This window comes from Lipotes vexillifer, unplaced genomic scaffold (genome assembly GCF_000442215.2).
Source record: "Lipotes vexillifer unplaced genomic scaffold, Lipotes_vexillifer_v1.1 scaffold320, whole genome shotgun sequence".
Lineage (NCBI taxonomy): Eukaryota > Metazoa > Chordata > Mammalia > Artiodactyla > Lipotidae > Lipotes > Lipotes vexillifer.
Window position 1 is genome coordinate 953,855 of NW_006785524.1, and position 15,088 is coordinate 968,942.

The 15,088-nt window shown below is 42.2% G+C and overlaps 1 protein-coding gene across 1 annotated transcript in view; it reads right to left on the reverse strand.

The window, feature by feature from the left end:
• The window catches only part of CA10 (carbonic anhydrase 10 (inactive)), a 612,895-nt gene extending 598,527 nt beyond the window's left edge, over positions 1 to 14,368 (reverse strand). Inside the window, exons 1-2 of the mRNA XM_007457616.1 lie at positions 14,312 to 14,368; positions 12,139 to 12,788 (exon numbers count right to left, since the gene is read on the reverse strand). Of these exons, the coding sequence (XP_007457678.1) occupies positions 12,139 to 12,199 (61 nt within the window). The 5' untranslated portion in view covers positions 12,200 to 12,788; positions 14,312 to 14,368. The remainder of the gene's footprint in view (positions 1 to 12,138; positions 12,789 to 14,311) is intronic.
• Positions 14,369 to 15,088: the final 720 nt, after the last annotated feature.

A 15,088-nucleotide genomic window follows, 5' to 3' on the forward strand; every position in this document is an offset into this window, starting at 1 on the left:
CGACTTATTAAGCAAAAATAACATCTTGAATGCCATGGCTATTTGGTTTTTGCTTAATACTTTCTTGGAGTGCACCACTATTGAAAGAATCTGTCAAAAAAGAGAAAACAGGCCCAAAATGGAGTCATCTGTGCTAAGGCCCATGTCACCAAATCAAGACTTAATACCTAACCTAACTGCAGTTTCAGCCTGTTTCAGGAATATAATCTTAACCAGTCACTCTGGAATTTCCTGATCAGCACTAATGAGGTAATCTGCCAGGTAGATTCCTACTGTCCCCCAAAGGAAGGTGGCCTTGTCTGAAACAATCAAGTCTTTGCTAGTAACTTTCCTGTCCCACCCTCTTCTGCCTATAAAATCTTCCAATTTGTACAGCTCTTTGGACCTTCTTTCTATCTGCTAGATGGGATGCTGCTCAATGTATGAATTGTTGAATAAACACCAATAGTGTCTTTAAAATTTACTCAGTTGAATTTGGGTACTTTTAAACAGATCTTTGAAAGCTTAATAATTGTTCTACATACTTATTTACTTCCTCCAGGAATTCAAGTATATTTCTGGTGACTTATACACAGGTTATATATTACTTATGGATATAATATGGTAAAAACATAAAGAACTTCACACTGTTTTACCCAGTAATCACAATACTGGGATTATTTTAAAGAAATAATTCAATAGAAATAAGTATCTATAGACATAAAAACATATGCCCAAAATGAAAAATCTAGAAATAACATAGATGCTCAAAATTAGGGAAAAAGAGAAATATAAATAATGCTATTTTAGATGAATAAAATATTATGAAACTATTACAAAGAAAATCATAAATGTTCAAGTGGCAAATACCAGCCAATTGTTCACTAGACCATGTTCCCTTTGTTCCTGGGCTAAGGCTAGTCTTGTGACTAGCCTGCAATTCTCAACCTCTTTTGCAATAACATGTTGCCATGTGATTGACCAGAAGTGAGGTACAGTTTTCCTGTTAGGCCCATAAACACCTCTCCCATGATCGTCCTCCTCACTCTTTTTCCAGCTGTTAATGTTGATGTCCAGAGCAATTGGAAGCCATGTCTTGAAGATAGCAGAGACTATCAGCCTTGAGACTCCCAAGTCACTACACAGACAGGATTCCTTCTCTTTTATCCCTTCCCCCTCACCAAGCCCCTATTCTCTCTCTCTCTCTCTCTCTCTCTCTCTCTCTCTCTCTCTCTCTCTCTCTCTCTCTCTTTCTCTCTCTCTCTCTCTCTCACACACACACACACACACACACAAACTGACACCAATTAGACAATTAATGTGAGCAGGAAGTAAGCTTCTACTGTGTTATGTTACTGAGACTGTGGGGTTTACCAGTCACAAAGTCCTGGATTTCCTAAACTAATACAACTAGGAAGCAACATGGGGGAATACTTAAGATATAATGTAAAAGTTTTTTTTAAGTACAAAGCTTTAAGGGAAAAAAATTTATAATTGCAAACTTAGGGAAATGAAAATTTAGTCTATGAAGTATCAGTTTATTTTCCTAAATTTTCTTTGATACTATTCTTCTATTATATTTAGCATTAAAATTAACTCAATGACTTCTAGTATCATGCATGTTTGTAACACTAAGACACTTGCATATACAGTCCCTTGCTTGTAAGGAGTACTAATCAAAGAGGAGCATTTCAATTGAACACACAGTTAAACTAAACAGCAAATGCCCAAATAAAACTCTCATTTTTAATTTGTTTGACACATTTTACCTTTAGATATAGTCACTACAACACAGAACTTCAAAGACACAAGCTAAAAGGCCACAAAGAACATCTTCATAACAGTGGAAAAACAGGGGTGGAAGCTATTAGAGATAACAAAAAATGATGACTTCACTACGTTATATTTCATTCTATAAGATGTGAGTGACTTAGAGCTGGTATCATTACTGTGTACTGCAAGACAGCCAGCCAGTGACATATTTCTATTTACGCCCAGGCCATACAACAAACATTTATTATACATAGATGCCTCACTTTCTATCAGTATAATTTCCATATATCTACTGCAAGATTAACAGTAGGAGACTTTTTTCTATAACCTCCTCTTATTTTTTTCTAAAATTAACAAGCAAACAAACAACAAACCACCTAACTGACCATTTCCTCACAGTTATAAAGATCAACTAGGAGATTATAGGCAGAATGTACAGCCAAGAACAGCAAATAAACTATGTTCTTTCAATTTCTAGGCTCTTGGAAATACCTACCTCTGACCTCCATGGTAAAAACTGTTGGGTGCCACAGTTCTGTTTCTAAAGGCTGGGCAAGGGTTGGGGGCGGGGCGGTAAAGTTTTCTGACACACGACTAAAAACACCTTAGAAAAAACAGTTTCCTGTATTGCTCTGCCTCAAGACTAAAGGGTGGGTAGGTTTTTCCCTAAAGCACTCTAGTTCATTGCTAACTAAAGAACAAGTGAGCTTTCTCAAGTGCTGGTTTCTCCTAAGCTGTAACCCAGTGAGAAAACAACCATATCCTTAGCAATTTCCTTTAATAGGAACAGAGATGGAATGAAAAAAGAACAACAATGCATCCATGGATCCTTAATCGCCCTAATTCAAGTCTCACAGGATGGTATCTCAGAACACAAAGGAGCAGAAATACATTTTAAACAATGGTGAAGTGCCCTGACTAATGCTGGTTTGTCAAATGCAGATAAGAGTTGAGTCTGAGAAGGAAATACAAAGCTATCCAATAAGTTGTTCCCTGGGAAAGTTCCAGTTCTGACTGTATGCAGTAGAAGCAAGAGGGCAGCTAACAGAAAAGTCTTCTTTATTTTCCCTCCCTCTTAACCTCCATACAAGATCTGAATCTTGTTTTCCAGTCTCCTGTGAAGGAAGGAAAGCCATTCTAAATCAATCCTTGTTATTCATTTATATATCAACTCACTCACTCATTATTGAGTATCTACTAAAATGCCAGGCTCTAGTTTGAGCAATGGGAAAAAAAATTGTGTATCACTAAACATACATTCTACAAGGGCAAGGCTGTTTAGCTTACTATATTTTAACTTCTGTCTGGCCCAGTGCCTCACTGATAGGAGGCATTTATTAGCACTTGTGAAATTAATGAACCAACCCATTAAACCCCCTCAGAGTGGGAGAGAACCCTTCCATAGACATGTACCAATATCTGTCCTTTTCAAGAATCCTATGAGGTATTTATATTATTCCAAAATCATGGAAGAGGAATGGTCCCTACTCACTCAATAAGTGCTGCCATCAAAATTGTTTCCCTTAAAGGTGAAAGGTAACTTGTGTGTATGGCAGGAAGAGGGAGCAACAGAAGAGGAATATGTTGACTCATATCCTTCAGTAAATATGTTTATTCCAACTGTGGCATTGCTGCCAAATGTGTTGTGAAGACAGCAGGACTTGGCTCTGGTAAATTCACCTGAAAGTCACAGGCTTCATTTCCTACTGCCAGCCCCTTCGGCCTATGGGCATTAAGTATGGGACAAAGTTAAAGATTAATTCTCCATTTACTGTGACAAAGGTCCCACCTCTCCTGGATCAGGAGGAAAGGCATTTGTAGACTGTCTCCTTCACAACCACTGAAGATCTTTCCACTTCCATCCTGATGGCACCTTAATGCAAATGAACTCAAACCCAAACACTGGCTACCCCATTACCAGTCCAATCTTGCTAATAAAAGCAATTATGGCTGTGTTATAAAGGCAATCCCAGACCATTCATTAGCATTCACGGCACCCACCCCACGCTTACACGTTAGAAATCCTTTAAAGTTTTGTTTAAGATTACACAAGATGAAAACGGCAGAAAGTTGCAGGAAAGATTCAATTACCAAAGACAATAAAATGATAGTTGCCATATTTCAAAATCTAGGGTCAACCAATAGCATCCTGGCTCTTTTTTCTAGGGTAGAAATACAAACTAAGTAAGGAGGTAAATTGTGTAGTCTAAATCTGAGTTATCACAAAAGCTTCTAGGAAGCTACATGGAACTAGAGACGATACTGGAAAATAAATAGTGTTCTGGGCCAAATGGAGCATAGCTGGACTAAAGCCAAAAGCTTTAACCCTGACTGGTCTGCTCCTAAAAAAGATAAAGGTATAAACTTGACCTATCCCCCTGAGCCTTAAAATATGTCCTCCTTGCACACAGAAGCACAAGGGTAATTTTTACTACTATTATATATAAGGTATTACTGTTATTAGCATCATATTTCTTATATGCTATTCTATCTCGGCCTCATCCATTACACTGCACCCTCTAGTTGTTGCCATACTTACCTCTTCACCTTCCCCTGAATTCACTATGTCCTATCTGATTGCCCTGTCTTTACAAATGTTATTTCCTATGATCATCCCTCCCCTATCACACTCCTGGTCAATCAGCAAAAATCTTCCAAGTCAACTCTTTAGCTTTCTTTAAGACTCACCCCAAACAGCCTCTGACACTATTTACTCTCCTTCTTCTAGCACTTCCACCTCGAGAATGAGTCAGATGCCCCTTCTCTGTCCTGTTCACACACTGCTGTATCTCTTTTCACTACAGTACTTATCACAGTCTGCTATAACTACTAGTATTTTTAAAATCAGTGTCCTGCTAGAAGGTTATGAATTCTTGAAGGGAAAGGTCAGTTGTCTTACTCATTCCTGTTGGATCCCCAGTACATTAAATATAGAGCACCCTCAATAAATTTTGAATGATTAAGTAAACAAAGGAAGCCATTTCATTTTAGGTCTCTATACATACTTTATATTAACTGGACAATTGAAAGGGTGAAATGGGTATACAATTTAGTGGACCATGAGTATACTCTCCCAAGTGAACATGCAGTCTGTTGGAAATAAGAGTTGTACAGAGTATAATAAGGTAAAGCTGATGTAAAATGGTTTGCAGTGATTTAACCATTGGTTTCATGTCAAATAGCACATCTGTTACTTGGCACACAATCTTCACAACACAAAAGCATGTATGGATGATTCATTTCTCTTAGCCTTTATCTAATGCTAAAGACATTATTATTATTATTCAAGTACAAAATTGGAGACATATGCATTTGTGTATTATGAAGATACTAAATCTCAAAGATTAGGGTATAGGAGGTGCATAAGAGATAGGGCAACTCTGATTTTTTCTTTTAAGTGTGTCCCTCAGAATGTCCCATAATGGCCTAATTAATCTATTAGGCCAGCATTTTTTTAAACAGGTTTTGTGAGCAAGAATAAAGATTGACAAGAAGTAGTTGGGTTTCTAAGTTATTGCTTATTGCAATAAAAGTATCATTAAATTGCACACAAACCTGATTGTCATTTTCTTTATCTCTACCTTTGCTCCTCATAACTAAAATATACCATCTAAAATTCTTACCTTAGCTTGCAAACACCTTTAAATTGGCCCCAAGTTATTCTTCTAGCCTATATCCAGTCACTTAATCTAACCCATCTATTTTATATGCTCATTTCACCATACTTCTGATACTTTTGTGGGTTTTTTCATCACTTCTTGTATAAGAACATACTATTCTTGCCTCATGGTATGTCTTTTTCTTTTTTCCTCTTCTTTTGAAGTCTCATGTATCCTTCCACCCCTAGTTCAACTGTTTTCTCCTCCATAAACCCTACCCCTTTCCCAATTGCATCTTCCAACTTCTAACAACAGAATTAACTCTCTTTCTTTATAATTAAACAAATTTAAAATATAAAATAAGTATATAAATAATTTTAAATAATAATGAAAAATATGAAAAGCGGGGCTTCCCTGGTGGTGCAGTGGTTGAGAGTCCACCTGCCGATGCAGGGGACACGGGTTCGTGCCCCGGTCTGGGAAGATCCCACATGCCGCAGAGCAGCTGGGCCTGTTAGCCATGACTGCTGAGCCTGCGCATCCGGAGCCTGTGCTCCGCAACAGGAGAGGCCACAACAATGCGAGGCCCGCATACCGAAAAAAAAAAGCAAACAAAAAAAAATATATATATAAAGCACTCTGAACACAACTCTATCACATAACATGCATACCATCTTATATATACTAAGGACCAAGTGCTGTTTGTTAATTTTTGTAATTCCTATGCTTGGCACGCAGTTAACTGGCAATACTGTTTTGTTGAACACAAAGAAATGACTGAAAAATTAATTGTAATTTACAAAAACAGGTCCAAAGTGTCAAAATAAGTATTGTTATTGATGATAATAATTTTATGGGAACAGCTCCAATTCACTGAGAGACTACCACACGTCAAGCACTTTGACAGGATCTTATGTACATTTTCTCCAATCCTCACTTTACAGATTTTACAGAGACTCAGAGAATGTAAAGAACTTACCTAAGATCACACAGAGAGTGAATGCTAAAGGTAGTATTCACATTTAGACATATTTTGGTTCCAAAGCCCACGCTTACTCTTATATGATATGTGTAATTTGATCAGTGATTACTGTATTCCAGATATGATGCTAGGCCTTTACAAATAGTGTTTTGCTCCTTACAATTATCCTGTAGGATTAACAATCTTGGGAAGTAAGTACCATCTCCATTTTACAGTTGAGAAAGCTGAAGTTTCCCCAAAACTCAACTACAATCTCAAACAGATTTGAGAGATTTGAGAGTAGTAGTTGGAGACATGCAATACAAATTTAAAATCTAAAGAAATGTTAGAATTTCAAACAAATTTTAACCAATCTCAATCCATTGAATCCATGTAAAGATCCATAATAAGAAAAAATAAAAATCACCAAGAAATTAAATATATTAGGACACTCCATATTCTCTCAATTCAACAGCTCTCTAAGTGGGCTCCTCCCAACTTTCCAGTATCTCCTAAAGTGAATCTTTTTTTCCAATTGCGACAGTCTTCACTGTACATCTTACTCATTCCTTTCCCTCTCCTTCTGATGATGTGGTCCCCTCCAACTCTTCTATCCAGACCTCCAACATCTATCTAATAACCTCCTTTTCCTTCATGTCTGGACTTCTCTTACATAGCATTTATGTACTTTATCAAACAATTTGGCATTATTCATATGTTTTATATCATGATACATTTTGTGCATTACAACTTTGCTTTCACAACTATATCTACACCATTAAGTATTATTTGTATTATTTAATCTCACTCTACATTATGTGTATGTATCTCAACTTTTATTTTAAAGCTATATCTTATGCATGGATCATTCCATAATACAGTAAAGACACAGATACTTCAAATTTGTATAACACAAAAAACATTCAGGATCACTCTGATGTTTCCCTCAACAATTCTTTGAAATAGGCAAAGAAGATATAACTTTTCATTTCACAGATGACGAAACTCAGAGTCTAAGAGGCTAAGAGAATTACCCAAAGTCACATAGGTAATTAAGGCAGAGTTTGATTGCAGGGTGGGTCTTCAAACTCCCATATTCTTTACACAATGGCCTACTACTCTACATATTTATGGTACCTGGATGTGTTCCTGGCCTAAACCTCAGACCCAAATATGTAATGCTTAATTAAGGTGAAAAGGTGGGATGTTAAGTATGACTGCCTAGGGTGGCAATCAAACCCCCCCTCCCCACCCAAGAAAATGTTTCTCAACATTGACAATTCTTCCCCACCTCCCCCCATAGTGTATTACTCAGGAAGCCTCTCGTCTCACTTCCAGGAGAGTCCCATCTATGATATCTGTCATCTATGGTATCTGTCAGTGAAGAGTCTATGTGACATCACATGGGAAACTGGGTTTAAAGAAACTGTATTGCCAATAAGATCATCAGATTCTTTATTGGGGTGGAGCTCTTTTTTATATTTAATGGAACTTTCTATTTCAAATCATATTGACAGCATATGCAGTTTGCCATTTTGGAAGCACCTGAAAGTTGAGTCTATACTGAGTTATAATTTACAAGAAGAAAATTGTTGTTCCCTGGGAATAAGCACTACTTTGTTCCCAGTGATTTATTTAACTTTCCAAGCCTCACCTCCATATTGGGCTCACAGGGATAAAGTGGGTTACACTCATGACTATGCCCCAAAGCCTAATGTTACCAGTCTCATTTATAAGAGAAAGAAAATTAAGAAACATTTCAAAGTTGTTAAGCCAAGACCTCACTGAAAGTAGGATTTGTACTCAATGTTATAAAATACACTAGTTAATGATTTTTTTTTGCTTTTAAACAAGTTGTAAGGGAGGAAGGTAAAGGTTCTATTCTATTCCTCACAAACCCTGCAATGCCAGGTTTGCAGGAAAAAATATACTATTGCAAGCTTACTCTGCCTGAGACACTGTGCTAAATGAAAATCATTGACCATATTATCTAATTTAATCTATATAACAAATGTGAGGTATGTACTATTATCCCATTTCTAAATGTAAACCATTAATGTGAAACCATTTTAATTTTCAGATTGGGAGAGAATGTATGAAACATTCATTTCTTACAGGTATTGCTGATCATAAGGCACTGGGGGCAAATGAGTAACAGTGTTAACTGTTTGAATGAGTCATATACAACTCAAACACCATCTTAATTCTAGCTCTAGGCTGCAATCACCCTAAACTTCCACTTCCAAACTCTCTAAGATTTACATCCATTTAACAAAATTTACTCTTTCAATTGGAAACATCAAAATAAAAGAATACTTAATAAAAACATTCAAAAGAAATCTTGTAACAAAGCATAAATGATACACTGAATTTTGACTCAGAACTTGGTGTGAATCCTCCAAGCTGAACTTCTGTGGCCTTTGATTGCCTCATTTATAAAGTCACCCTACAAATTCTGAGACTAGATGAGTTAAAATGTGTGCAATATTGTGTAATACATGTGAAAGTACCACATAATTCTAATTACTATTGCTGTTATTATTATGAATAAACTAACAAGGAAGTAAAGGGAAATAAATTATAGGGAAGTAGGATGTGCAGTGTAAATTAAATCAGACAGCTCTCTTTGGACCAAGAAATTCTCTCCTGGTGCTGCTAAGTATTCATTCTCGCTGACATGTGCTGCTTTTGTAAGAAGGGAATGTGCTCTTGCTAGCACAGGGAAATATCATCCTGGTTCTCTCTCTCTCTCTCTCTCTCCCTCTCCCTCTCCCTCTCTTTCCCTCCCTCCCTGCCTGTCATCTCCACAGATCTTGGCTGCCTTACATTTTCAGTAAAATTAAATATGAGTCGGAACGTAGAGCCCCAAGAGCTCCTAGATCATGGCATTCCCTCTTCAGACTAGCTGTGCTGTCCTTAAGTAGCCAAATTCTCTCAAATGGAAGGCACACATGCTACTTCCCCAGCAGCTAGCCAAGCCTAAGCTAGCTAGCAGACCCCTAGTCCCATTTACTCAGCTTCATCACAATCAAATGATTAATGCAGAGCCATCAAACATACAAGCCCAGGTGTCTGTATTTTAAGCAATATAGCCACATAGCCCCAGGGAGAAAACTCCTTTGGGTGTACTTTTAATTTGGGGGGTGGGGTAGGAAGAGGGTAGGAACCTTTGGTTAACAAAACACTGTTACAAAGTTCCAGAGTGTTCCTGAAAGCCAAATGATATTCAGTCAATATACCTTCTATAGGCCAAGTTTACTTCCAAAATTTTCCTTCTGCAGAATGTTTACACTGCAGACTTTTGCTGCCCTTTTCTAGTCTGGTATTCCTCAGTAATGAAATCAACCCTACAAATGCATCAATCATAAATGCCTGGTAACTCACTAACAATTAGTACCCATTTACTAGGCAGGGCAATTGATCCCAAGACGGTAGAGAGGTGCTTTTCTTTTTAAGATTTAGCAGCTTCTATGAATACAGGCTTACATTCCTTTTGGTAAAGCTCATTCATGATTAAATTAAAACTGCAAATCATGCAAACAGAAATGATAGGCCCACTAACCACTCCCTGAGCCACAATTATTTAACCTTAGTGTATTGCACTCCTATACCTCTTAGGGCTGCCAGATGGGAAAACAAAGTCCCCCAAACTGTGGCAAATGTGAGTCATAACTATATTACTAATCAGAATTGTGACATACATGGACATCACTGAATGAGCAGTTCTTCTTATAGAGGAAGGAAGCCACCTTGGCTTTGGAAAAATAATGGCCTTTTAAAGTTAAGTTTATGAATGTGTAAATATACAGTCCATAATGTTGCATCTCTGCCTAAATGTCTTCATAAAGTGTAAATTAATGCTGATCCTAACTAGGCATTTGGAACGCTAACCTAGTTTTCCTTATTTAGCTAATACCTAGCAATTTTCCTTATACTTTTATCTTCTCATTACATAGCAATGATTATTTAGTAAATACATGTGAAAGGCCACATAGCAACTCTCCTGGGTTGGAAATAACCCTCTCCTAATGCTTCTATTTATACAATTTAGTTGCTGATACACCAAATCAAGTATAGCTGTGATGAGTATCCCACTAATGCCTTTTTTGGAGGTTAAGAACAGGCCCATTCTCAGCTGGTTCCCCTTTGTGCTGGCCTGACCAAATGAAGAGTGGGGTTGGGGACAAAGGATGGGGAGGTCCAGAGCTTTAGTTAATGCTCACCTTTTGTAAATTTTAAAGGGACTCAGCTGGTTTGTCTGATTTGAAATTATTTATGATGCTGGAAAGAGGTAGGAAAAGACTATTTTATAACCAGTGAAATAACATGGAGAAAAGAGAGAGAGTTTGAAAAAGGCACATAGAAGAGAAAGATGTAAAATGTGACCTTGTGAGATACCACCCAGTCTGTCCCTGGACATATGACTGATATAAACCTTTACAAGTCATCTGGGAATTTTTCCTCCTAGATGTAGGGTGGGTAAAGAGTAGAGGATTTGGAGTGACCCCAGGGCACTTTTTATTGTCTTCTAGGTACACAACATATCTCTAAAGTATTATAGAGGCAAATTTATTACTAGGGTGGCCAAGTCCCAAACAGCCCCAAACAGATAAGGGCAGACAAGGGTTTTAATATCCAGAATCTGGTCTGGCTTAAAGGGTGGGGATTAGTGGAGCTGAAGGAAGATGCAGGAAACATGTCCCTCCACCCCAATGCTGCTCAAATATGCCTGCTCACAGGGGCAAGGTTCCTGATCTCCTCTTCTGCTGACTTCATGGGAAGTTGGCTGAGTCCCCAATTCTGCAGAGGGAATGCAGGCAGAGGGGAGTACTGCAAATGGGCCTTACCCTGGTTGCTTAAATGACAAGTATGGAGGGAAACAGTGTGGACACTGTCAATGGGAGGAGGCACTGAACTGGGGAATACTGCTTATCCTGGGACATTTTCTTACATCTCCACTCCACACCCCCACTCCCTGCACCAACAAGAACATTGCTTGGAAATCAAAATCCTTCCCAACACACACACACACACACACACTCAGAGGCAGGCACAAGCTCTACTTCATTCATCTCAATGCCCTTGCTTCCCACTAGCTCCTAAAACCACAGACTGGCACAAGTAGCCTGAGGTCAGTAAGTCTGAGCCAGTAAGTACATCCTTGCCACTGGAATTAGGAAAGCTCATCATCTAAAGTGGTATTTATGATATTATGTTGTTTTGGATAGGCTTTGCTTTTATTTGGGGTTGTCCTAATGTGTTTGGGGAAGGCATGGAGTACCTCTACATCCCTCTGATCTCTGCTGGTACTCTCCAGTCCCCGCATCATCCTGCAGTCTCCTGAAAGTGCCTAGATATCAGGGCAGGGCTCTGCGTCCATTTTTTCAACCAGGAACCACCAGAGTTTGGGAACTTTGAAAGCCAGGGATGGCGGTGGGGTTTGCCAAGGCTCAGATTTCCTCGCCAGAGTTCTCAATCAGGAAAGCAGGTGAAAATCAACACCCATCTGCCTCTTCTTTCTCATCCGTCCACCCCTACTATGTTCCAGGACTCCATGCAGATGCTACCTCCAACACACACACACGCACGCATGCACACACACGCACACACACATACATACACACACACACACACACACACCCTTGGGTTTAGAAGGTGTTCAATTCTGAAGGCAGCAAATCCGCAGAACTGAAAGGGTCTCTGCCACCACCCATCTCCCGTCCCACCCCGCGAGACTACTTGATTGTCTACATACAATAAAATCTCATACATTCCAAAGACCAAAACATAACCCGAACCCGTCTGTGACTCCAGCGCGTCCCATACCTGATATGCAGACGATGAAATTGGCTTGAAGAAGAAAAAGCACCTCCCAGACTATTTCCATCCTCTGATTCTCATTCCAAGTGCATCACTCGACGGGAAAACAGGGGGAAGGGGGGAATCCCCACAGGGCGCGCGCGCGCACACACACGCACACACACACACATGCACACACGCACACACTTCCTAGCGAGCGCACACTCGCACTCCCACCCGACTGCCAGCCAGGGACTCCCAAGATCAATATCGCAGTTTGAATTGTTCCAGCAAATCTCCCCTCGGGCTCGACGGATGTGTGCCCCAGATGTGCTGACACATGTCCGATGCCTCGCTGCCCGGGAAGTCTCCCTGCTCGCCGGTCTCTACTCCTTGCACAAGCGGCGGAAACAGCACTAGCAGCGGCGGCGGCAGCCACCTGAAGCCATCAGCGCTGGGCTCTTCCTGCAAAACCGAGACCCCGATCCTCCTGGAGCCCCAAGAAGTCATAGACGATAGCCCCCACCGGGCCTTGCCGCGCAGTTCCGGGCCCCTGGCAGCTCGCAGCTTGCTGGCTAAGCCCAGGCAGTTCGCGACGAGTTGCCCTCGAAGTCCGCCCGCCTCACCGGGGCATGGTCAGAGGGTGGCTGCTCCGCTCCGGGGCCGTTCTCCTCCTGCTTCCGGGGGCCGGGGGGAGGAGCAGACACAGCATACAGAGAAACAGAAAGAGAGGCAGGGATTATTGCCCGCAACTGCTGGCCGCCAGCTGCCTCCGCCGACCCTCCCGGCTGCCCAAGTCCGCACGCAGCCTGCCGCCTCGGAGCCCGGCTCGGGAGACACGTCCAGGGCTCGGAATGGGAACCGTGGGGAGCCAGGTACTCGGGAACATGGGGAGCCTACGGGCTCCCTGCGTCGCGTGCGCGCTTTCTGTTCCTCTGCTATTTTCCTGGGCTCCCCGGAACCTCCAGTTGCCTTGCTTCCATCGTCCGCGACTAGCGCCGCCGCCGCCGCGATTTTCCGCAATACAACTGCAGGGGTCGTTATTTCCTCGCCTACGGATCCGGACGCCTCCGGATTCTGAGGGGAGGTGGAGGGCAGGTGGGGGAGGGGTGGAGGAGGAGGGAGCGGGGCTCGGCCAGGTGAGCGTCCTTGCTGCCGCCAGGAGTCCAAATGTCAACCCGGCCGCCAGGTGCCCGGAGGGGAGGCAGGGTGGGGAGGTGAGGCTTAAAGCGGCCAAAAGGAGAAGGAAAGAGCTGGGCGTCGGAGCTTCGGGCCCCCGCGGTAGCCGCCTCGGCCCCAGCGCCGTGCTCCAGCTCCTCACTCCGCCCCGCCCGGGCTTCTTTTGTCACCACCTAGGATTTGCGGAGTTTTTCTTCTCCTTAAAAAGAACTTTGCGCCAGCCGGTTATGCGCGGGAGACCCGGGTTGACTCATCTTGGGAGTGTTGTGCTGCGCTCTCCCTCTGCTGTGAAATATTGGGGGATTTTTTTCTTTGCATAATTCATTCCCTTCTCTTTCTCTCTTCCCTCTCCTGCCCCCTCCTCCTTCCCCCTCCTCCTTCCCCCTTTCCGCTCCGGTGCCAGAACGCTACTTACCCCAGAGTTCTCTTTGCAGGTTCCAAGGCCCTCACCTCCCTCCTCCTGAAACTGGGGAAAAAACGTCTTTCCAAGTCCAGCTGCGGGCAGTGGCCACTGCCAACTACGCCTCTGTTTAGCTCCGGGAAGATCCAGGACTATTGGAAACCCGGGCTTTAGGGAAACGGGCTTCCCTTCTTTTCTTTCGTTTATTCTGTTTCTCTTTCGGGAAGCTCAAGTGCTTTGGAGGCTTTTGCTGGGCTCCAGAACACTCTGCCAGCAACATTCAGCAGCTTCCACAGATTTTCCCTTACTAAACGCGCGCGCGCGCTAGTGCGCGCGCACACACAGGCCCGGAGCTCTCCTCAAGGCCCCAGGGGAGGGTGGGGGCGTCAGGAGGCCGACGCCGACGCCGGAGCCTCTCGCTGTTCTGCAGAAGGGGTCGCCGCAACCTGGAAAGGACTTGCTTCCGGTCAACACCTTGTAAAGTAGGTGCAAGGGAATCGGAAGGAGACCCTGCGCTGAGGACTGTTCGCCAGAGAAGGCTGGCAGCGAGAGAAGAAAAAAAATCGCAGATTTGTATTGTCCCTATGGCTGCAGTATTGGTCTTAGAAAGCCCAGATTTACCTCTTTGGGAGTGCTAAAGAAGAGGCGGGCAGGGTGGGGGAAATCCCTGAAAAGATCTCGGATTTCTCGGCGCGCTTGTTCGTGTTGCAAACTATGACGTTTGGAGATTTCGCACAAGCGCGGATGAACACACAACAGACGCAAACACACATAACCCGCAGGAATTTTTTTTGCACTTTTTACCTTTTGGTGTTTAGAAAACATTTCGGTGTGAGGCTCGGTCTAATAACCGCATAAAGGGTGGATAAATGGAGAAGGAGAAGGGAAATGGGTACCGTTCATCCTTACAGCAAAGTTAGTGAGTCTTCCAGGCGGTGTGGCATCTGAGAGTGCGGGGTTGGAGCCAAAGAATTGCAGCGTTCCCAGGATTTTTTTTTTAAATAGGTCTTTATTGGAGTATAATTGCTTCACAGTACTGTGTTAGTTTCTGTCCGACTGCTCAGGAAGGAGTCTGGCGGGTCTTTTTGCAGAGTGGCTGTTGGGTGGGGCGTTGGGGGTGGCCTGGGCTGGGCAGACTTTGGGAGCCACAGCTGCGTAGTTCTGCTGCCTTCAGGGATTCGAAAAAAGAACCACAGGCAGACTTACTTACTTTTTAAGACGGAGGTGTGACTGAGCGATCTGTTCTCTGAGATGAAGGCCAAGGAATCCAGGTGGTCAGCACATTAAAAATCGAGGCCTAGATGAAGGAAGTCCAGGTTTCTTATGCAGAGGGCTTCGAGGCTTAGCAAGAAAGACTCTGAGACCTCAAAATATTACAAGAATCTGAGATAGTGAGAA